The sequence below is a fragment of the Cyprinodon tularosa genome, unplaced genomic scaffold (genome assembly GCF_016077235.1).
Source record: "Cyprinodon tularosa strain WSP-4 unplaced genomic scaffold, ASM1607723v1 ctg193, whole genome shotgun sequence".
Classification (NCBI taxonomy): Eukaryota; Metazoa; Chordata; class Actinopteri; order Cyprinodontiformes; family Cyprinodontidae; genus Cyprinodon; species Cyprinodon tularosa.
In genome coordinates this window covers 68,821-93,465 of record NW_024038694.1, presented here as the reverse complement: position 1 = coordinate 93,465, position 24,645 = coordinate 68,821, and the positions used below count along the sequence as shown (strand labels likewise).

General features: G+C 39.0%; 1 protein-coding gene across 1 annotated transcript; it reads right to left on the bottom strand.

The window, feature by feature from the left end:
• Positions 1-2,392: 2,392 nt before the first annotated feature.
• LOC119782425 (NAD(P) transhydrogenase, mitochondrial-like) lies at positions 2,393-23,553 on the bottom strand. The gene is made up of 21 exons (XM_038283389.1): positions 23,424-23,553; positions 22,501-22,730; positions 22,204-22,403; positions 20,163-20,250; positions 19,990-20,078; positions 19,705-19,892; positions 16,239-16,372; positions 15,938-16,129; positions 15,291-15,441; positions 14,056-14,217; positions 13,865-13,975; positions 13,620-13,765; positions 11,206-11,401; positions 10,525-10,758; positions 8,552-8,712; positions 8,208-8,387; positions 7,964-8,123; positions 4,593-4,674; positions 3,237-3,355; positions 2,782-2,897; positions 2,393-2,691 (listed from the first exon to the last, which is right to left on the bottom strand). Exons 1-21 carry the CDS (start codon positions 23,551-23,553, stop codon positions 2,545-2,547), a joined length of 3,216 nt encoding a protein of 1,071 aa, XP_038139317.1. The 3' UTR covers positions 2,393-2,544.
• Positions 23,554-24,645: the final 1,092 nt, after the last annotated feature.

Genomic DNA, 24,645 nt, shown 5'->3' with positions numbered 1-24,645 from the left:
TTATCTACATTCCAACTTTCTAGTTTATTCATGAGATTGAATACATTAAAATGTAGTGGTTGAATGAGCCCTTTGTTTATTGGGACAAGGTTCAAGATTGGAGTAAGAAAGCTCAGTGGTTAATGAGAATTAGAAGCATTCGATCAGGGTTTGTCATACTGGGGATTAAAAGAGGATTAATAGAGATATATCTCTGTTGACCAGGAAATGTTCCAAAAAGAGGAGAAATCTTTCTTTCCCTGCGATCGCATCTCGGACAAGCAAAACAATGAATAAAATATCACTGTATTGAAGGAAAACCTTTAAATCTTTTTAAACACAAGCTCAATGTCGAACTGTTAGACACTAGGTCATATTTTCAGGGAAAGGTCTAAACTGAAGTCTTACATTTTAAGCTGTGTTGGAAGAAGCAACATATTTGAGGTAAAATTTATAAAAACGTTGAACATTGTTGATATTGTTCATAATCATCTATAACAATTTTGTATCAGCCAGTTTCCCCTTCAGTGCTTCAGTCCATCACTGGGAAGTAATGAATCTTAGAAATAATTTATATTCATTAAATGCATCATAAAAATCTGTGTTTTATCTATAAATGCTTCCCCAACTTCATGCAAGTTTTAAGGCTTTTTTTTTTATTTTAGTTAGAATGAGGCGTTATTTTGAAACATAAGATTTTAATGCATAAACAACAGTTCTTTTTATCAGTAATTTTCAAATTGGTCTCAAATTATTACGTGCTGTTGAGCTAGAGAAGACAAATCTGAATTGGTCGGTATTGCTACCGATACAATCTGCATTGGGAAAATAAAGGTTATATGTGTTTAACCTTTAACAACTTTGTATCTGTGAGCTGCCGCAGGTGATGTGTGAGAATCTAGAGCTCAAAGATGGCCGTTTGTGAAATTTTCACATTTAAGAGCAAAATTATCCATGACTGGCAAATTTTTATGTGCTTAGTTTTTTCTTCTGACTAAAACTGATAAGTCCTTTAGAGGGACCTGGACAGATAAACGGTGGAATCTGATAAATACAATTGAAGAAAGGAAAAGAGTGGAGTAATGGCGATAAGATCCTGAAAGCTTGATGTTAAAAGAAATTTGTCCAAGCACTCAAAACACTGCTAAACATAAGGCAGGATTTGTTGCAGTAATTTCCATAAATACTTTTCTATTGCATTTACCGGCAAATAAATTCAGTTTTACTTTTAAAAAACAGGAATGAGATAAATTATGTTTATACTACTTTTACATTCTTAATTCTCTACTGGATGTCTAATTTCCTACAAGCAAAAAACTATAAAAATAAAGTCCTTGAATTAGTGCTTAAAGTGTAAAGTTTGAAATCAGGTCACTGTATTACAGTGTAGAATACACCACTTTCCAAACTAGAAAAACTAGATTTTAAATTAATTCAAATAAATTAGAATTAAGGACACTTAATCTGCTGGATATTATGGACAATGCCAGTCACCCTCTGCAGTCTTCACCACTCAGAGGAGCCGCGATCAGTGGGAGATTGCTCCTCACCAAATGTAGGACCAACAGACTGCTGAACTCCTTTGTTCCTCAAGCCATCAAGCAGTAAAACTCCTCACTTGGGGGAAGGAGGAGGTGATAGGAAGAGGGACAATGGTCAGCAACCCCTCCTTGGACATCTTATGCAAAACATTACCCATTGTCACTCTTGCAATATTCTCTCTCACTGTGTAATAACACCTGCCAATTACTGTGTAGCATGTGTAAGTTTTTTCCTTATAAGGTCAGTACATCTCTGCAGTGCAAGTGCAATAATCTGAGTCAACTACTGTGTAGCTGTGCAGATATTTTTATATATAAAGAAAACATATTCCAGGACAACTTTTTTCTTAATTTTATGGACTCGTTTTTTTATTTTTTTTTTATTGTCTGTCATTTTTTTTTTTTTTATCTTTAATGGCATCTTGCTTTAAATCTTTGTACACTATATAAGCTACTGGTACCAGAATTTCCCTGAAGGAGTAATCCTAAATCTATGATTTAAATAAAAGAAAAATAACAATAAAATGAAAAATATAATAGATTTAAATGGAGGTAAGTTACTGTTCATATTTACCTTTAACAGCTACAAAAGAGATAGATCAACTTCAGACTATACTTCAGACTACAAAAACATTTTCTCAAACGGCAGTCAAGAAATATGTATTTCAGTGCTGTGGATAGTTTTGTTTGTGCTCTTAAAAGACACTTCATAACATTTGAATATTTTATTTACAATTCAAAACTCTTTTGTCCGTGAGTTTATGACTTTCCTCATGTTTGAAACAAACCTAAGAACTGTTGGCACCTACACACAATCTCATATTTACACAAAGTGGTGTTGACATTTGCACTTACTGGATTACATCATTTTAAATGTGACAGTGAAATGGTAATAAGAATGAATTATGCTTCCTTTCTTGCATGTTAAATAAATCTCCAAAAATATCCAGATCCTTAAATCATTTACTTGGAAAACAGCTTTCTTGAAGATTTTTTTTTGTATTGAAAAAAAAGAATAAGGTAACTAGTAGTAGACCTCTCTGATTTTGGCTTGCAGTGCATCACAGGTTTTCTTGGCGTCTCCCAGCAACATTGATGTGTTGGGTTTGTAGAAAATGGGGTTGTCGACTGCTGCATAACCCACTCCCAGTGTGCGCTTCATCACTATAACCTGTAGGAAACATAAATAAAGTCAATTCTTTTAGCAAGACTATATATCCAGGTGGATTTTACAATGTTCAACAGATATTCCTAAACAAACCTGTTTGGACTTCCACACCTCCAGGACAGGCATGCCAGCAATTATAGAATTGGGATCTTCCTGCGCTGCAGAGTTCACCGTGTCATTGGCCCCAATGACCAGCGTAAGGTCTGTCTCTGTGGGTCACAGACATTTACACATTTAGTTACAAGATAGATTACGCCTAAAGCTCAGCTATCGCGCCCATCCTGCTCCCTCCTAAACAAGAACCATGTGTCCTCGACAGCAGGCTGGTTGCTAAGAAAACACCAGCTGTTGTCCGAAAAACATGGCATGTCTGAATCTTCACACACACATACGCAGCAGCTGTGAGTGTCAAAGGAAATGTGGACATGTTTAATACACAAAAGGCTGATATCGTAATTTCATCCTATACTGTCCTGCCAAGGTGATAACCGTGTCTCAATAAATATTATATTCTGTCTTCTTCATTTATTTTTTTAAAAAGACTCTGCCTGGAAAGTCGTCATTGATCTCATCCATCTCCAGGACCACGTCATAGGGAACGCCAGCCTCAGCCAAGAGAACGTTCAGTTGGCCAGGCATACGACCAGCCACTGGGTGGATGCCAAACCTGTCAGAGGCAAAGATCAAACGTTATTCACACCGATCCACACTAGTGCTCTGAGTAAAAAAAAAAAAAAAAGAAGTATTTTCTAAGTGAGTGCCTTTAGATGAAAGCTTTAAAAAACAAACATTCACACATATTGTGCAAACACACATGGCATGCTGGAAGAAGTTCAGTCTAGGCAACTGGAATAGATGATTTTGTGGTGTCTGCATCTTAAGCATAAAGGCAAGTGGGTTCTGTAGTCTTCAAGTTTCCTGGAAATTCTATCATACAACCGCACCAGATGAAGGGTATCCATCCCAAAGTGCATAGTAATATATCTGCCTAGACTGAAGATTCTCAGTCATCCAGGTCATGATCAATCTTGAAAAAGTTCAGATACACACAAAGCATCCGTCATTTATTTATATTTTGCTTCCAAGTAAAGATAAACTTGGAAATTCTTAATGACAAACTTAATAGTTTTAGCCTTTTGTTCTTCCATTCTCCTGTATGGACAATAGCTTTTATTGCACGCAGCGTCACATTATTAATGTTTGCAAAACTGCAATCGCAACAGACTGGATACAACTTGTGGTTTGATGTTTTAAGTCATGCATCCAAAACCTGCGTTACAATGAGGTGTCCTTTGCTGAATAGACTTTGCTTCAGTGCTCTCTAGGTATACATTCGATATATTTCTAGTGGACAATAGAAAAAGCTACCCGAGTTTGAAGGGGACACATTGTGATAAAGCAGAAAATAAAAAAAAGAGCCCAAAAAATGAGGTTTAATCAAATCCAATATTGTCAGTGTTCAGTATCTTTTTTATTGTGCTGTTCTGATCAAAATGTATTAATGAGCTAAAACGGCCTAGTCAAAGTACAAAGCAAACTTCCTATAAAAAATGTTGAGGAAAACTTAAATTTGCTAACACTGTATTTATCCAATCTGACTGAGATTAAGTTTTTTATTTTTTTTAAGGAAAGTTGACTCGGTGTCTTAATGTGAACAGATGGAAAAATCCATCTACAAATATTTGACTTTAGAAGAATATTCAGGTGGATGTTCTTCTTTTAGAAGAATTAATACATATCTGTACCACATACATAACTGTCCTAACCCCTTAAGATATGCCCCCTTAAGGTAGAGAGATATGCACTACTTTGAATTTTGACCTCCTGGGAAAAAGTAAAGAAACTGGGGGGAGAGATAGCAGAGAAAGAGTTCATGTGTTCTACTGAGGAATAGAGGAACTCACCTGACAGTCTTGCCTTGTTCTCTTAACATTTTTACCATATCTGCTATTGGGTACTGAGCTTTGGCTGCACACAGACCCCAGCCTGAAGGGATGAAAAAGGTAAAATATTAATCAGTAAATAGGACTCCTTAGTGAATGTTGGAACCCCCCCCCCTCCTCCAGCTGTGTGACTATCATCCAAAACATTAACATTTTTGGATTCGAGGCACATCAGAGCTTTTGTTCATAGTTGAATAGAAGAGCCATGATCCAAAACCATCAATCATCTGTTCTTTATTAATCCTCTCCTCCTCTTTGTCCTCGTCCCCCACATGCATCTACCTCTTATTCAATTCCCTACAGTTCAATCATTTGAGATGAATTTCTCTGAGAAATTTCATCTTATTTGCGATGCATCTGGGACCCCTGCGTGCGAAGAGCTGTTTCGCCTGAGTCTGCGTTACCCCTGTTTAACCCTATTGGTCAGATCCCTGACAGAGATCAGTATTACCCCTCATGGAGCTTTCTTTCTATTTTTTCTGTGCTCTTCTGAAGGCAGGCTATCATGACCTGACCAGTGTTTCCCCAGACAGCCAGAGCCTTCTGTTTCCTCACTGCCCTTCTTTGTTGTTGACAGCCACATGGAGAAGTTTCGAGCCTGGACTCAATATTTCCTTCGACTTTCCCCTGTTTCTGTAATCAAACCAGCGTGTTGGACCACACAGTTGTCCTCGCATTGGTCTGGGGCCATTTGGTAATAACAGCAAGACAAGTATTCATGATTTTCAGAATGGTTGCTCTAGGCTGGGCTCCTAAACAAGTCATTTGTCAGAGAAATCTGGCTTTAAAAAAAAAAAAAAAAAAAAAAAAAAAAGCACAGTCTGGTAATTATCTCTACAATAATTTATCACTGTTGGTTGACAGATTAATTTGGAGTTCATTGGTAAGTAAACTACTCCCCCTTGTGGTCCCTGATCTCTTCTTTTGTTGCTCACAAATGAACTGATCCCCAGCAGACACAGTTCTGGACATTTTCAAATGTTTAACTTTTTTTTTATAATTGCTGCTTTTAGTAGAGCAACTATTTTAAACTCTTTTTCTTGTCAGGTAAACTTGATCAAATAAAAGATATCGCGTGGCGTGACTCAACAGGATTCAATCTGTTTAGTCTTGATATCATCCCACGCTGCAGCTGTGCCCCACGACCATCAACTGAGGCTGGGTTTATAGTTACAGCTTGGCGTTTCCCAAAAGCTCTTGTCTTTTTATGTCTATTTTATTGTTTTTTTTTTTTTTTTTTTTTTGGAGTGTCCTTTCTTTGGATGTTGCAATGTGGTCACATCTGTTTTGCACCAATTTTTAATCAAAATATCAAAACGAAAAGGAGAGAGAAAAAAAAAAACTGAAACACTCCCAAATGGGATATGCAATACTTGTGAACTCTTCCAAAAAGTTTTATCAAAATGTTGTTTTTACCTTACACGCTACGATGGTGTTTAAATGACTTGGTCAAAAGTTTGGCAGCATTTTGGATGTCAATTTGTTACTTAGGCTGTTGGTGTAACGGTATGCTTACATCCATTTTTAAAAATTACATAAATGGTCTGATGTTCAAGGCTTTCTTACAAGAATTTTATAATTAGAACACAAATTGTTTTTTTATTTGCAGGTTCATTGATAACGGAAATATTTTATTAGTAGAAGTGCATATATTTTTGATCAACTGGATTCTTCTACCTGGCAGGATTTAGATCTTAATCTGTTAACAGAATGTAGAAATCAGCACACAGAGTAAAGATACAGTCCTCTCAAGAGTTACTGACCCTCCTGCTAAAGACCTGCAGAACAAACCTTACTTTTTTTATTTGAATCCACTTTTTAAGTGACAAAAATGTAATTACCCACTATTATTACACTTCTTAGCCTTAACCCTAGCTTGATGGACTAGGAGCAAGGGTATTCTTGTCATCATGCACAGTAGGAATATTTAAAGATTAAAGTTTAATGTTCGAGAACTGCTGTTAGGAGCGACTGCAACCATTAGCCACTGTTGTTAGGGAACCATGCCTGTAAAAATGTATTTTCTGTCCTACAATCACAATTTTAAAAGATATGTAGATATGGACTAAATAAATAATTTGGTACAATTTGATCAAGGCTGAGATTTTCAAATTCAAAGGAGGAATATATGTAAATGATCTTCCTACACACTGGTAAATAAAAATGAGGATCCATGATGCTGTGGGCCTAGGAACTGATTACTGCAAAAATGTCTTCATAGGTTTGCCTAAAAAGTCCATCAGACAGCTGCAGCTGATCCAAAACTCGTGCTGCCCGTGTTCTCACTAGATCTAAGAAAGTAGAGCACATCAGCCTGGTTCTAAAGTCCTTGCACTAGTTCCCTGTAGCTCAGAGTCGACTTTAAAATCCTTCTGTTGGTCTAAAAATCACTGAATAGATCAGCACCTCAATACATTACAGATGTCTTGTCAGGGTATCAACCTCCGAGACAACTCAGGTCCTTTAGTTCAAGTCTACCCTGTTCACCCAGATCTAGAACCAAACATGGAGAAGCAGCATTTAGTTCCGTGGCTCCACTGATCTGGAACAAACTTTCAGAAACCTCGAACCCCGAGTTCTTTTAAGTCAAGGTTCAGAACTGCCTTAAACTGTTAACTGAGGTATTATTAGTGTTTTAGTACCTGCTTTTATCTTTACTTACTTTTATTCTGCTTCCATTTTCCTTCTATCATATTGTTTAATTCATGTAAAGCACCTTGAATTGTTTCTGTACTGTTTTTTTAAACAACCTTTATATGTTTTTTTTTATTATTTTTTTCCAGTAAACCTGCAGTGGGTAGCTATTGGATTTCTCAATAGGGTAATGATCTAAAACATAGGGCAAATTAACCTTTTTGCATGTCCGCCTTCATTTCCTAAAAAAGATTCTGTAGAAAACCTGTGTGTGAGCTGAACAGAGAAGGCCATGAGTGCAGCCAGAATGTTCAGCACAGATTGTGCATAGAGGAATGATCAAAAACTCCCTTTCTCTGTTTGATCCAACCTTGTTAATTGGAGAAGACTGGTTGCTTTATTATTTGTCATAAGAGAGCAGAGAAAATAAACAGGATGGGTGTCAATAATTGTGGAATAAGTTATATAACTAAAAATAAAATGTTACTTATGTGCCTTTTCCTTACAGGAGAAATACACTCAAAATGAAAATTGGCTTTTAGATGTGAAATGAAGGGCTTCACAAGTGAGGGACAGGAGTAACGGATTAATATTTAAAACCAGGTAGAAGTTTCAAGCACTCAAATTAAACTGTTTAGATAAATCTGTTGATAAAAGCTGTTAATATGCTAAAGCAACAAACACTATAGTCTACCTACCTGGTGTGATGATGACTGTGTTAGCTTCTTTGATTATGTCCACAGTTTGTTCCACATTGACCTCGGTATGGGTTCCCACTATCTCCATGGGCTTTCCACCTAACGTGGATGTGGTGCCGTACCCTCCCAGGATCACATTAGGTAACGACCGGTTCATAGCCTTGGAGAAAAGAGAGTGCTTCATCTCAGATTGTCCAAGTGTTATGATTCAAGTGAGCAGTCCAAACCAAGCACATTTACTCACCACACACATGATGTATGAGAGGATGGCACCAGAGGAGCCGATCAGGGCCCCTACAATAGTCATGAGATTGTTTTCCAGTAAAAAGCCTTCAGCACAAAGAGCCCATCCTGAGTAGCTGTTCAACACGGTAATGACCACTGGCATGTCTGCGCCACCGATCGCTGCTGTGAGCGTCACGCCCTGTAAGAAAAACAGAGTTTAACCATATTTGGCATCTACATTTGATGCTTCACTTTGTTAAACAACACAAGGTGCAAACAAAATTCTAATCTAGTGCAGACTGATTTTATTGCATTCTCAGATAAACAGATCTGCTTGCTGCTCAAAAATGTATGAAATCTCACCATAATGGCTGAAAGCCCGGATACTCCCATCAGACAACCCATCCCAGTACCATAGCTGGAGCTGAGCATAAAGGGCACCATGCCTCCCATGGATGCTGCCATCAGACCAGCGTTCAACATGTGTCGGCCAGGCAACAGGAGGGGAGCAGAGTCAAGGATGCCTAAAAGCAAAGAACATTTGGTTCGAAAAGCCAGCGATGACTGACACTTTTTTGGGATAATCGACAACATAAAACAGAAAGTTTAATTTCCTCTTAATTAGCTTCAAGTGCCCCCTTGGAGATCCAGATGTCTCTGCAGAGGACTCTAATTTGATACAAGACAACAACAACCAAACCCCCAACCACAGCCTTTCAGCCACTACCCTGTGCCCAATAAATCGTTCATTACCAGAATGTTTCTCATGTGGTCCCACACGTCAGTTGCACAACATTTTAAATGAAAGGCTGCTGATGCTACAATGAAAGCCTTGGTCCTGTTCTGGATTTCACAGAGAGTTTCTGCTTTAACCACACGCTGGAGATAAAACAGAGCAAGCAGATGTATAGCTCATTGTGTTTTCACTGTCTTGCAAAGGTAATCAGGTATAGTTTTTTACGCTTTTTCAGCTTTGCAACAAATAACTTTTGAAATAGCAAAAGATTAAATAATAATGCATTAACACAAAAAAAAAAATCCTCCCTTTCAAAAGGTTTTAAAAAATCTCGAGAATGAGTCTTGCTAATGTATTCTACATCTTTACGTTAATACCCCCCCCCCCAAAAAAAAAAAAAAAATCAAAACAAAAACGAATGCCTTGAGGAGTGATCTGGATGAGAAGTTTAAGTTTTCAAACCATAATGATAAAGACTAAGGAACAGAGCAGACAGGTCAGGGTGAAAAGTAAGTAATTTAAAGCAGGTTTATGTTATGAAATGATAAATCCCAAGCAGTTTCTACTCATAGCACACTCTTCTCTACTATGGAAAGAATTTGACAGAACTACACACCTACCAAGACATGTGTGCACCTAAACTTTCAAGCTGGGTGGCATTAATAGCATAAAGCAGCCAATAGGCCATGAGTAATGTTTGAGGGTCTGAGCAACTAATAGCCTCTACGGATATGATCCTATGAGAGAGCATAGTTTTTCCACTATGTGCAGTTTTTCACCAGCCATGTAAAGGGACACAGCAACAAGAGTAAGGATGTCAATGAGTGCAAATTACTTTTTAGCCAACATGCGGTAGAAAACCAACTAGGAAAAAGCTAAACTGCTGGCAGAGGCCTGCATTGTTGTATTTGTTTCTTCAGCAGGGACAGTAACGTCTGTCAAAGGGAAACAAACAGATTCGTTCCTGCAAGTTTGCATGTTGTCTATCCTGCATTTCCATTTTTTTTCTGTAAGTACTCTAGCTCCCGCATACTGTCCAAACAGCATTTTAGTGTAAAATCTGAATTCATTCTGAATTTCTGTGACAATGGCAGTTAATAAGCACAGAAGAATTTCCAAAAAGGATTCAGTCTTTGGATATAAAAAGCTGGTAGAAAGATATCTCCAAAGCTTTGTAGCTTCAACTGCAGTAAAAGGATGTTCTATTGTTAAAAGTATTGACAATTGGGGCTGTAGATACCAGCACAAAACCCTTTAAAATCTTTCATTTATAATACATTTTGAAAGCTTGTTTTCATTTTCCTTAAACTCTATGAACTTAATGTGTTGATCTGTCAAAATTACTACTATATTTAATAAAACAAAAGTGCTATTTAGACGCAAATCAGTCCCTCAATATATAGCTCCTTAGCTAACAAATCACCATTATAACATGGCAAAAAAATATATTAATTGTTTATTGCTGTTTCTTTTATACGTATATGGAAATTGAAGTTTAACCTTGCAAAACTCTGTATTGCATTTTCTCAGTTCCTATACACACAGGAGCTAGACGCACTCGAAACCTTCAGAAGCTGAAAATGTTTTCAACAGCTCAAACCTTGAAGCTTTCCGTAGGCCACCAGAGATCCACTGAAGGTGACGCCTCCGATGTAGGTGCCCAGATAGGCCACGGTCTTCAGAACACCTGCTGCTGGGTGGGTGTCCAGGTGAGGGAACTCTATCATGTACTCAGCAATGCAGGTGAGGACAGCGGCAAGCCCCACCAGGCTGTGGAAGGCTGCCACCAGCTGTGGCAAATCTGTGATTTCAATACGCTTGGCGATGGTGAGGCCTGCAGTGAAGATGGGGTTTTCCACCATTGGAGAATTAAAACATGAATGCATGAAAACCATCACCTCTTTTTCATTACTAAATTATTTCTTTAAACACCCGCTTCTATAACAAAGCCAGCTTTGCAAAGCTAGCTACATTTCATTTAAAGTGATTATCTAATTGCATTTTTTGATAAAATTAACAAGATAAGCCGTTTCCCTGATGCATGCACATGTATATCATTTATTATTGTATTTTTTCAGATTTTTTTTAATTTTTTTCTTATCTACATAAACGTTTGTGTTTCAGAGGACAAATACCCACAGCTGAATCTTTTTTCCTAGGTAAAAATGTTTAATTTAAAGCACATATTTTGTGCTCTAGTCTGGAAAAATTTTGTGGTTAGTAGAACTGTTAAACGTAATAATCTGTGCTAGAGAAGATACTTTAAAGTGAACCTACATACCCAGGGTTCCCCCAGTGGCCATGGCTAAAGACATCTGAGACAGCAGCTCTGGTGTAGGCTTTAGGGCGCCGATCGTGGCAGCAATCCCCCCTGCTACACCCATCATGCCCAGGGCGTTCCCCAAACGGGATGTGCCCTGGGCGGAGAGGCCTGCCAGCGCACCGACGCAACACAAGCCTGAGCCCAGGTACATCATCTGAGGGATTTCAAGCAAAGGAAAAAGATAAGGTCTAGTCACAGATTATATAACAGGAGGAATAATAATCAGACTCATCACAATTTTTCCTATTAGTCTAAATGTTCATGATAATTGGAGCAAAAATTGACAAGGTATTTGACATAATTCAATAAGGAAACAACAGCTTAATGTTGAAAGAGAAGGAAGAAAAATAGAGCAAAAAAAAAGTGTGGAAAGCCAAGAACAGAATTGAAATCTGTCAGTATTTAGGATGAGTTTCTTCCCTTTAACTCTGAAGCATAATATTATCTGCTTTAGTCTTTATCTGGTGGCAAATAAAAAGGTTTTATAATTTAGCAAAGTATCACAAGAAGCACCTCATGGTGGGCAAACCCAAAAAACTGTCTACTGACATTTGAAACTTTTAAGTTGCAAAAGCCGGACACTTGTTTAAAGACAGATGTATGATCTGTTTCATGTGCATTTATCTCCATACTCATAAGTGGAAAGAACATTATTTCAAACCAGGCAAAGCCTCATCCTAAGATTTCTGAGAGAAAAAGGAAGATTACAATGGTTGTTCATGAAGCAACAATTATTTACTGAGAGTCCTTGAATTAACAGGTGCCCATTTCCATATAAAACAAATACTAATAATAGACCTGGACTGAGTGCAGCCTCTCTGCACAATACTGCTGAATAAAACACTAGAATTTAAACTAGAACTTCTATAACTGAGAAAGGTGGATGAAAAAATATACAGGGACACAGAAAATCAAGGGATGACTTTTCAGGAAGATAATGATCTCAGATAACAGAAATGAAATAAGGACTGGTAAATAAAGGTGGCAGAATGAACTAAAACAACTATGAAAAAAAGAGAAGATCACAATGTTATAAACACAAAATTTTTTTAAAAAGTAGGAAGAAAGGGTGAAAATCACGCCAGCAACAAGACATTCTCTTCAAGGGATTTTCTATTAAAATAACTCATAGTAATCGCAGTAAATACTAATTTACAGTTACTCTTTAATTTTTTATGTGCAACATGTAGCTAGACCAGAGAGGTTTATTTGAAGGAATCTTCTTGTTAATCAAAATTTGTCAAGTGAAGCGCCTTTTTTTTTATAATGTCTCTAATAAGCATCTAATATTTTTGATACTTTTACTCAATGTCATGTTTTTCCATTATTATTTCTTTATTCAGATTTTAACTTTATGTTGTCTTTCATTTTTACCTCTGCATAGCAGTGACACATACCTGGAGATGGGTATAAATTGAGCTAACGCTGCCAATAAGTGTTATTCTCCTTATTTGGATGTTATACTTGGCACTGACCCTTTAACTTTTGGCTGAGTTTGATACTGTGACCATCCATGTTCTGTATTTCATTCAATGGACTTGGAAAATTGTTTCAAAGTTCACCTAATGTTTCTTTTCTAATAAAGCCACTATTGAGCTACTCCCACTATTACTGTGTGCTATTCCTTAACATAGAAAGCATTCCTAAATCAGTATCCATTTTTTTCCCCCCTCTCTGACTTGTCAGACCTCCTGTCCATTGCTGCATATGGTCACACACCGATTGCTCACATTGTATGAGTTCTAGAATCAGTCTAAATGCACAAAAATGCCTAAAATGACTTTCCACTTTTATTCATCATTTGATTTTTTTTTTTTTTTTTTTTTAAGCCATGAGAAGATATACCTAGTGAAGTGGTGCAGGGTTAAAAAACTGAATTTGACTGAATAAATGTGGCAACTTCAGTGAGGTGTTTTTGGACTGTGGGAAGAAGCCGGAGTACCCGGAGAGAACCCACGCATGCTCAGGGAGAACCTGCAAACTCTATGCAGAAAGACCCCGGGCTGGGAATCGAACCCAGAACCTTCTTGCTGCAAGGCAGCAGTGCTACTCACTGCTCTACTATGCAGCACAACAAAATAAACATGTGTTTATATATGCTCCTGCTCCGTCTTAAACAGCTTTTATATTCTAAGTATATTATTTCTTTCTTTGCTATTATTTTCATTGCTGCTTTAAGATGAATTGGATCATGATTATCAACATGCAGTATGTAACTTTAACCATAAAAAACCTCTAAGTAGAAAATAAATCATCTTGAATGGCAACCAAAACAAACACAGTTGTTGTAATGTGATGCTGTGTTGTTACCGCATGGATCTGACAGCTTCTGGGTTTATTTCTATTGGGAAACTTGATAAATGATCCATCACCTGCTCTATGCTGTATCCAGCAGCCACTGATGCTCCGTACCCTCCAACAAATGCACCCCCAGGCAGCAAATATAGGTAATTGTATTCAGGAGGATCAGTGGGACGTTTAAACATGTCAAGCATTCTCTGGGTGATAAGGAAGCCACCTGCATATGAAGAGCAGAAACAAGAAACAGTAGTCTGTGTTTAGCTAAGCAGGTAATAAATCATGCTCTCTACTGTTTTGCTCATCATGACAGTCAGACCAGCAATGTTGATTGAGGAAACGAAGGCAGCAGCCAGAGCGAGGCTCTCAGGCAGGCTTGAGGGTGTGAGACCTCCACCCATCAGCACCAGACCTCCTACTGCAGTCAGACCTGAGAGAAAGAACAGAAAGGTTGAATAATACGAACAAAGAGACCCCTAAAGCACCAGACCGAGCTCTGAACCCCCTGACCTGAGATAGCATTGGTGACAGACATGAGAGGAGAGTGCAGGGCGGGGGTCACCCCCCACACAGTGTGGTATCCCACTATCCCAGCCAAACCGAACGTTGTGACCATCTGAGTGAAAGCTGCATTGGGGGAGATGATGCCCAGAGCCAGACTGGTGGACGCGGCTGTTATAAAGAAAAACATCAGAGCAGATTTATGATCATTCTAAGAACATCAATGCATTGTTTTACGGTATGAATCTATCAAAGCAGAGTAGTTGTTTTTTTTTCTCTCTCTCTCTGTTAATAGATTTACACATTTAAAAACAGATGAACATGGTACTGAGCTACTAGGTTGTGGATTATCAATCATTCTTTGATGTTCATCTCTGGATTTCAGATGAAATTTTGTTAAATATCTTTATGAAATAAATGCAAACCTGAGTATATAATAATTTAAAAAGGAAGAAAAGACAGTCAATAAGATAAGATTAAATAAATATAGAAGATTGTTTTCCTTCTTTTATAGATTTTGGAGCATTTTTGCTACAAGGCAATATGTTTACAATGTATGCAATAATGTTAATTCTGGGTGAGAAAAAAAAAAAAAAAACGAACAACCATAAACAGTCATTTAAATAGGAGTTTAGATTTGTAACCCTAAAGATTGTCACCTAGAACACACCCAATGCATGCATTTTCTTTACTTTTTTTAACAGCATACTCCTAAAGTGTACCAATGAAACATCTATGGAAAATAAAGGAATTGGTGGCTTGATTTAAAGGTATAGTGGAGGATTTTTGAGAATTTGTGTGAAGAGACACCCTCTCTACTTAAAAAAAAAACAAAAAAACGCACATGGCCAAACCTTTACCCACTCTCTCTCTCTCTCTAGAGAGAGAGAGAGAGAACGCCTATTAAACACGTGCGAGAGCGTGTACGAGCCCATTTCTCCTCGTGCACGCTCTGTTTAAAAGTTGCCGTTTGCATCGCTCATACAAGCTGACTTTGCAAAAGAAGATTTGAAATTTTTCCACTATATCAGACTCACCAACGGTAAGTTAAAATGGGGACAAGCCTCATAGGGCAGCCTTTTGTAAACATATCACCAGAATGATTGACAATTAGGAGGACCACTTATTTTGATGATCCACCTGGAAAAAGAACATCCTCCACTATACTTTTATTAACAATCTGTGCCTCACAATAAAAAGGAGCTAAGAACTCCACAGCAGCTAATCTGTACATGACGCCTGACCTGCAGTGTAGACCCCTGCAGAGGTCAAGGTGCGGTTAAAAGGAGAAACTACTGCAGCCTTTTCAGCCTCCAACTCTGCAACGGTTTTCTTTTTCACGGGTGCTGGCGGGGTCGTTTTAGGCAGGGGTGACGGGAACATGTTGTGACCATCCTGTTCAGGCGGAATAAACACAAAAAAACCAGAGTGAGCGCTAGCCAACTGTCTGTGAAGTTTATATGTTAGATGGAGTTTTCAATATTTGTGTGATTTTCATTTTTGAAAACATCTGGAGTGGATGCTGGGAGGCCTCCACATGAGATTATGCTAAACAAACAGCAATCAACCAGTTAGCTGTGGTTTTGAAGATAGAGTCACTTCAGAGTGGCTCAGCTCATGCTCGGTTTAACCAGCGGTAAGCTGATACGTCCTACTGAGCTTGCTTGATTTCACTGCCAATAACAATGTGTTCTAACCAAATTTCCTGGAAAAGCATGTTTTGAAATAATTATAACATTCTTGTCTGAATCCAGTTTGAGCCTTGTCCAGCTGGAACTGGGTTTTTGGTCCAGCTTTGGTGCTGGAGCTTAGCTTGACAAGATGTGATATCCCATGCTGAGAGGGGGAGAGAGATGCCAGCAGGAAATGTTCCCAGCAAATCAAAACCAACCTTCATCACAAGAGTCCCGCGGATGACATGGCCAATCGTTCCATAGTCAAATTCGTCTGAGTGCTCGTAATGGAAGTAGTCCTTGTCTGGGCTGATGGCCTTAAGCAGCTTCAGGACATTGTTTGAATACAGAGTGCTGGCCTGTGTGGGCATGCGGCTGGGAAGGTCGGTGTAACCAATGTGAGTCACTCCCTGGTTGGAGGAGAAAATGTTATTCTGAGGAGTAAATTTTCCTTAGAGGTGAAGTGACTGAAATCCTCTTTAGCATCATTTTATTTTAAGATGGAGTCAGAAAACTAACCTTGTAGACGTACAGCTCTCCTGGTTTGGTAGTCTCGATGTTTCCTCCAGTTTCTGCAGCCAGGTCCACCACCACAGAGCCATCCTTCATTGACTCTACAAATTCCCTCTTAATTAAAACAGGGGCCTTTTTTCCTGCATGAAAGCATGGACAGAAAAGTGATCTGCATTAGGTTCATCTTAGGGTGCAGTAGCCTTAAAATAGAGAAATAAACTACACTAAACTTTATTTAAATCCAACTCTTTTGGCGGTACTCTTACATGTCAGCAGTACTGTCTAGTGTGTTTTTACTTTTAAGCCAATTGAAACAAGTAATCTGAATAAAGGCCCACCAACTTTCAAAATACCTAATATTGATAACAGGTAATCACACATTCACAATAGCATGCTTATTGCATTTTTTAGACCATACAGGTGCTGGTCATAAAATTAGAATATCATGAAAAAGTAGATTGATTTCAGTAATTCCATTTAAAAAGTGAAACTTGTATATTATATTCATACATTACATACAAACTCATATATTTCAGATGTTTATTTTGTTTAATTTTGATGATTACAAATGACAACAAATGAAAATCTCAAATTCATCATATCAGAAAATTAGAATATTGTGAAAAGGTTCAAAATTGATGGCCCCTGGTGCCACACTCTAATCAGCTAATTAACTCAAACCACCTGCAAAAGCCTTTAAATGGTCTTTCAGTCTAGTTCTATAGGCTACACAATCATGGGGAAGACTGCTGACTTGACAGTTGTCCAAAAGACGACCATCGACACCTTGCACAAGGAGGGCAAGACACAAAAGGTCATCGCTAAAGAGGCTGGCTGTTCACAGAGCTCAGTGTCCAAGCACATTAATAGAGAGGCGAAGGGAAGGAAAAGATGTGGTCGAAAAAAGTGTACAAGCAAGAGAGATAACCGCACCCTGGAGAGGATTGTGAAACAAAACCCATTCAAAAATGTGGGGGAGATTCACAAAGAGTGGACTGCAGCTGGAGTGAGTGCTTCAAGAACCACCACACACAGACGTATGAAAGACATGGGTTTCTGCTGTCGCATTCCTTGTGTCAAGCCACTCTTGAACCACAGACAGCGTCAGAAGCGTCTTGCCTGGGCTAAAGAGAAACAGGACTGGACTGCTGGTGAGTGGTCCAAAGTCATGTTCTCTGATGAAAGTAAATTTTGCATTTCCTTTGGAAATCAAGGTCCCAGAGTCTGGAGGAAAAGAAGAGAGGCACTTCATCCACGTTGCTTGAAGTCCAGTGTAAAGTTTCCACAGTCAGTGATGGTTTGGGGTGCCATGTCATCTGCTGGTGTTGGTCCATTGTGTTTTCTGAGGTCCAGGGTCAACGCAGCCACATACCAGGAAGTTTTAGAGCACTTCATGCTTCCTGCAGCTGACCAACTTTTTGGAGATGCAGATTTCATTTTCCAACAGGACTTGGCACCTGCACACAGTGCCAAAGCTACCAGTACCTGGTTGAAGGACCATGGTATCCCTGTTCTTAATTGGCCAGCAAACTCTCCTGACCTTAACCCCATAGAAAATCTATGGGGTATTGTGAAGAAGAAGATGCAATACACCAGACCCAACAATTCAGAAGAGCTAAAAGCCACTATTAGAGCAACCTGGGCTATCATAACACCTGAGCAGTGCCACAGACTGATCGACTCCATGCCACGCCGCATTGCTGCAGTAATACAGGCCAAAGGAGGCCCAACTAAATACTGAGTGCTGTACATGCTCATACTTTTCATGTTCATACTTTTCAGTTGGCCAACATTTCTATAAATCCTTTGTTTTTATTGGTCTTCAGTAATATTCTAATTTTCTGATATGATGAATTTGAGATTTTCATTTGTTGTCATTTGTAATCATCAAAATTAAACAAAATAAACATCTGAAATATATGAGTTTGTATGTAATGTATGAATATTATATACAAGTTTCACTTTTTAAATGGAATTACTGAAATCAATCTACTTTTTCATGATATTCTAATTTTATGACCAGCACCTGTAAGGTCCATAAATGTGAAATAACAGTTTTCTATGCCTGGTTGATTTACCCACTGCAATAAAAGAGTATGCCAGTCTTAAATGTATGAACAATATAAGAGGTGAGTGACCCTAAAGAGCAAAAAAATGCACTATATCATTTACATCAACTACAAATTCACGTTGGCATTAAAAGCTCCCTACACTCGATGGATGGATCTGGGTTCTCTACAGCTGAACACAGTTTGATCTTCTAAACGGCTTTGAAATTGGACCTGTAGTCAATGTGTTACCAGCAGCCTTGTAGCACAAAAACACAGTTGGTTTCCCTTTTTTTAAGCAGAACCAAAGAAGAAGGATGTTTGACACATTAAATATTTAAAAAGATAAGCAATAAAGACAGGCTAACCCTAAGGCCATGAATCAAGATTGCTGATTTTTTTGTTTTTATGTGGTTCACATGCTATAGGTAGTTTTTCTTTGGCAATCAATTTTCTTCATTTCTTGGCAGCAGCTGCATAGCGTGCTGTTATAATCAGGTCTGGATAGGAAATTGTTAGAAAGAAGGTGAAATCCAACAACAGACTTTGAGAGTCTTCCAAAAACCACCAGGAGAATTGATGAACTTTAAAATGTGCACTCAAAACAAAACACTGGCTGGTTATAAGCCATTTAAAAATAAAAAATGAGATCTGGTTTGACAGATCTGTGTGGTACTTTATCAATCTTAGCTTCTTGTAGGTAATTTCTTGTATTTGATGTTTGTTAGTGCAAAACATCTTGCTTCTTGACTACAGTAATTTGCTTCATTATTGACTTTAATTGAGCTTCTTTGGAGCATTTCCTGGTAAACTGCAATAAAAACTAAAAAGTAACACTAGACTTTATTTAACTGATCAATACAGAGTGCTATCATTATTGTTAACTGGAAAAATTTTTTATCTGTGGTTTAAAAAAAAAAAAACGTACCCTGGATTTGTGTTTTCTCTCATTTTTCTTGCAATCTGGCAATTAAATATAGTCCAGAAAAAATTCCAAATGTTCCTATTTTGTAAAAAAAAAAAAAAAATGGTATTGTGAGAAAAAGGATGCCATTTTTTGACAAAAACTATTAGAAGTCCTGTAAAGCTGTGCATGATCCAAATCAGACCAAATGTAAGTCAATGAGGTTCCTACTAGTTTTGCCATACGGCCTCACCCTCTCTACAATCAAACATAGTGGAGGCAGCATTATGCTTAGATGTTTTTCTTCTTTCTGACATGAATAATACAAAACAGCGGGAGCACTGTTGCTCAGAGTGAATAAAAAAATAGCACATAATGAGTTTGGGTGGTAGTTATAAGGAAAAATAGGAAGAAATCTTTTCTAATAATTTCTCTGAAAGAGACTGTTATTTGGCATTAATCCTACCTTTAAGCACCCAAAGATAAGACAAAAATGGTAGAAGATTTTATTGTTGCTGACCTGGGATCAGGGCAGTGCTGATGACAATGTCAACGTCTTTACATTGCCTGGCAAACAGAGCCATCTCAGCCTCGATGAACTCCTTTGACATCTCCTTGGCGTAACCTCCGACCCCTTCTCCAGACTCTTTGATGTCTACTTCCAAAGGCTCTGCCCCAAAGGACTTGAACTGTTCAAGCGCTGCCGGCCTGACAGGAAACAGTCATCTTATCGTCAAAACCCTCAGCCATCAACACATAGTCTGCAGACTGAAACCCAACGTGTCCCTTCCCTTTCATCACATACCTGGTGTCAAAACCTCTCACTATGGCTCCCATTGACTTGGCTGCCCCAGCTGCTGCTAAACCAGCCACTCCACCTCCGATAACCAGGACCTGTGTACAGCGGAAACGTTTAAGAAGAAAAGGCCATAAGACAGCAGAAGTCTCGTATTTCAGACATGCTTGGCTGCAGAATACCTTCGCTGGAGGAACTTTTCCGGCAGCTGTGATTTGACCAGTGAAGAACCGGCCAAAGTGGTTGGCAGCAAGAACCACAGCCTTGTATCTGTAAAATAAAAGACAAGGCAACATTTACTGTAAAAAAAGAAGGCCTCATATTTTACATATCACAGAAAGTATCAGTTCAAAACCATTGATTAATATAATAAAATAAGACATAACATTTAAGCCGATAGTGAAAATATTTGCAGACTAAAGCCGCAGAATTAGAATGCGATAAATAACCACCAAACCAACTTCTAGAAATCTGGAAATAGGTAATTTGTTTTTATTTTAGGCTTGATTTATGTAAAAAAAAAAAAAAAAAAAAAGCAAAGTTTTTATTTACTATTGTACATCTTTAGGGGCTGCATTGCTGCCTTGCAGCAAGAATGTTCTGGGTTTGACACCCAAACTCTGCATGGAGTTTGCATGTTCTCCCTTTGCATGCGTGGATTCTCTCTGGGTACTCTGGCTTCCTCCCACAGTCCAAAAACATGACTGTTAGGTTAATTGGCTTCTCTAAATTGTCCTTAGGTGCGAGTGTGTATGAATGGTTGTTTGTCTCTGTATTGCCCTGCGATGGACTGGTGACCTGTCCAGGGTGTAGCTCTCCCCCATTGACAGCTGGAGATAGGCACCAGCACCCCTCGCGACCCCAAATGGGATAAAGCGTGATGGAAAATGGATGGATGTACATCTTTATACAGATCATAAACGTGTGTTTCAGAAGCCAATGATGTTTTACCCACTACTGAGCCTTAAACCTCTCTGTCAACAATAACTCATTATATCAATCAATCTTTATTTATATAGCGCTTTACAACAACACCTGCTGAACCAAAGTGCTTTCCATAAGTGCAATAAAAACATTTTCAACCCGTATTTTTGACTGCTGAGTGCACATGTGAAATGTATATATTTTTTTATTTATTGTGTTGAAACTAAGTACGTTTTCAACCCAACTTTAAGCAGTGACAGGTCAGTGATGGCTCCTAACACAAGAGACAGAGGGTTCCAGAGCCAGCTACTGTAAAAGAACGAAAACCAATGCTTACTGTTGGTCCACGGGACCTCCAGCAGGTGTTGTCCTGCAGGCCGCAAAGCTCTGCTGTGCTGATGAGCAACAAGCAATTCACATAAATAAGAAGGTGCAAGTCCATGAATTAATTTAAAAAAGAAATATTAAGAATTTAAAATTAACCCTGGCATGTACTGGGAGCCAGTGTAGCAAGCGCCGGCGAGCGTTAGTGAGCAGACGAGATGCAGCGTTTTGCATCAATTGGAGCTGGTTTAAAGTACACCGGTTGACAGCCACATTAAGTGCATTGCTATAGTCTTTGTGAGATCTAATAAAAGCATGCATAGCCGTCTCAAAGTCATTCTGGTTTAACTCTGACCAAAAGACGGAGCTAGAAAAAACTCATCTCAACAGTGTCAACCTGTTTGTCAAATTTTAAGTGGTTGTCGAACTTAATTTCTCACCACTATTCTAAATTTCTCACCACTATTTGAGAAAAAGGAGCAAGAACTCACAGACCAAACAGAGTCTATGAATTTGGGTCCAAATAGAATGCGCTTTTACTCTCTTTAAGACTTAAAAAGTTCTGTGAGAGCCATTCCTTGAGGTCAGCCAGGGCATTGTGAATGGATTGAAATGCCACTGAGCTGTTTGGCAAGATGGGTAGGTAGACCTGTAGATCATCCTCGTAAAAATTAAAGTTGGGTTTTAAAATTATAACACTGAATGGCTGCAATTACAGTTAAAACAGCGGACCGAGTACAGAGCTTGGGGCACACCAGGGGTCAGAGGGACAATGGAGTCATTCAACATGACCCTGAAGCTCCTATAAGTCAAATATGACTGAAACCACTGCAGCACAGTCCCCCGCAGACCGACATCACTGATGTGACTGATAAGGACAGAGTGGTCAACAGTCTCAAAAGCTGCAGTCAAGTCTACCATCACCAGCAGCTGATATGGATATATCTTTGCCTGTTTGTCTACATGTTGCTTTACCCGGCAATGTTGGCCATGGAGCTGAGTGCATCGTATCCCTGTGCGATGGTAACTCTGGGCACCTGGTCCATGGCCAGCACAGTGCTCTGCCTCTCTGACAGCTTCCTCATCAAGTCCGGATTCTGTGCCGGATAAATGAAGCTCACCAAGGTGGACTTGGGCTTTAGAAGATCCGCTTCACTTAAACTGGGAGCCCGAACCTGAAGAAAAAAAGGAATAATTAAGTTGCAGCGTAAATTAGAGCATTACAGATCACTAAAAGACAACATAGAGAGCAATAAAAGGGATGTGTGAAACCTTGAGGACCAAGTCCGAGCCGAGAGCCCCTTTGACGTCAGTGATGGTGGCTCCTGCTTCCTTGTACTGCTGGTCGGAAAACTTAGCTTCATCTCCAGCTCCGCTTTCCACCTGGACGTTGAAGCCCTGTTTGACCAGAGCCTGAACCCCGGCAGGTGATAATGCCACGCGGCGTTCATTCTGCAATGTTTCCTTAGGAACACCAACCACTAAATCTTTGTAGGGCACACCTAAACAAACACGCAATAAATAGCAGTAAGAACAGCTTTTCATTCAAGGTTTCTGAGGGGGAACACAAACCATAAAAATCAGATGAACCTTTAAAGTTGTGAATTAAATGTTACATGTTTTGCCTGCACTGATTTTAGAGAGCATGAGTCTACAGCTGACATTGTGTGGCTGGGAAAAACTATCATGTTGCACATTTCTTTGTCCATACATGGCTTGGTGACCTCGCCACCATGGTGACATAAGTAGCAGGTGATTGGCTCTGATCCACCATGCTCACAGGGAGGCCTTCATTCCCACAGAGACACTCAGAATTTCCTTTTTTAAAAGCCATCAGTAAAACCTAAAACTAACACAAACACTCTGTGGTGCCTCCACAGTAAAGCCTCTGCACAAACTTGCATCTGTTCAGAAAACCTTCCAGGAAACAGCGAGGATCTAACATGTCACCTTTAGCTGACCTACATGTTAGCAGCGCCTGCACTTCAGTGAGTGAAACAACGGCCTACTTCACAGTGTCTTTTCCTATTTTGGGAACATCTTAGCTCACCTTCTGAAAGCCTTTTCAAATAAATCAAATCATTTCTCCCTCCTTTAGTCCAAATGAAAGGTGACATTGAGCTCTAAAACCTTAAACCTGGAAATGGAGTAAATCCAAATCAAGACAGATTGTGTTTGAGCAGCACGGCTCCTACCTCTGGAAGCCTGTTGGTCCCATAATGCAGGAAAAGTTCTGAAATGCCTCCTTCCAAGTATTTTCTGATGAACCCTTCTTTGGGACAAAACAAGGCAGGAGCTGGAGATGCAGCGCAGGAGAGTCGACATGGCTCCAAGACTCCCTCTAAATTAAACAAGCAGATAGATATGCTGCTTTAAGACCGTTTATTCATCTGCTGTCAGATAGCAGAGCACATTTTGATTCCCTCCAGAAGGTCCTGATTCCCTCAGTCACACACCCGGGCTGTCTGTGTTGCAGGCCTACAGACAGCAGAGTGACATTTCAGCTCTGCAGGACACAGCTCCCTCTCTCTCTCTCTGCCAGGCCCCAACGTTGATTACATATTACATTCCAGTTCTGGAAATGTGACAACACAGAGATGTAAGGCTCAGATGGTTTATAGAAATTAATCAGCAGAATGCACTGCTCCATTCAAAATCTAAATTAGTTAATAACAAACAAATGTTCTGACAAAGGTTTTCCTCGTTAATGCAAATTGTCAGTTAAACTGTCACATGGCTTCTTGCAGTTAGAAAATGAAGGCTGGGTTGATATCCACAGATTTTCATAAAAGATTTCTTTATATCTTGTGAATGGGTCTTGTCTTTCTCAATGGCAGCTTTACTTGGAGGACACATACTATCTCCTGATGACCTTCTATCACTGCTGTTCTCTTTAGATATATTTATAACAAGCCAAACATGTCACAAGACCACACTTGTTGTGCAGGAACTCCTTGTTTTATTTTGTTGTGTTTTTCACCTATAAATAATAATAATGAATACATAAATTGAACTTTATTGATCTCACAATGGAGAAATTAACTATCTGCATTTAACCCATCCCCTTTGGGAAGCAGTGGGCTGCAATTGTGCGCCCATCCAATGCATATCATTGCCGATATCCACATCTAGTGAAAACTAGTGTAATTGGATAAGTCATATAAGGCAAACATTGGTAAGCTAAAGGAAATCATCAGAAGCAAGCAGGTGTTCTTCAAACTGCAAACGTGAATTGTCTATGCCATGCTACAATGTCGGATTCAGAAAAAGATGTTAAAATGTCTGAAAGGTCGGACACAGGCGAGAGGGTATCAGGAGATGGAGACAAAGACCAACAAGTCCTCCCTCATCCTTGGCCTTATCTCAAAGAATTTAGTCGTAAAATTGAGCTTTCAATTCACATAGTTGCTGCTGGCT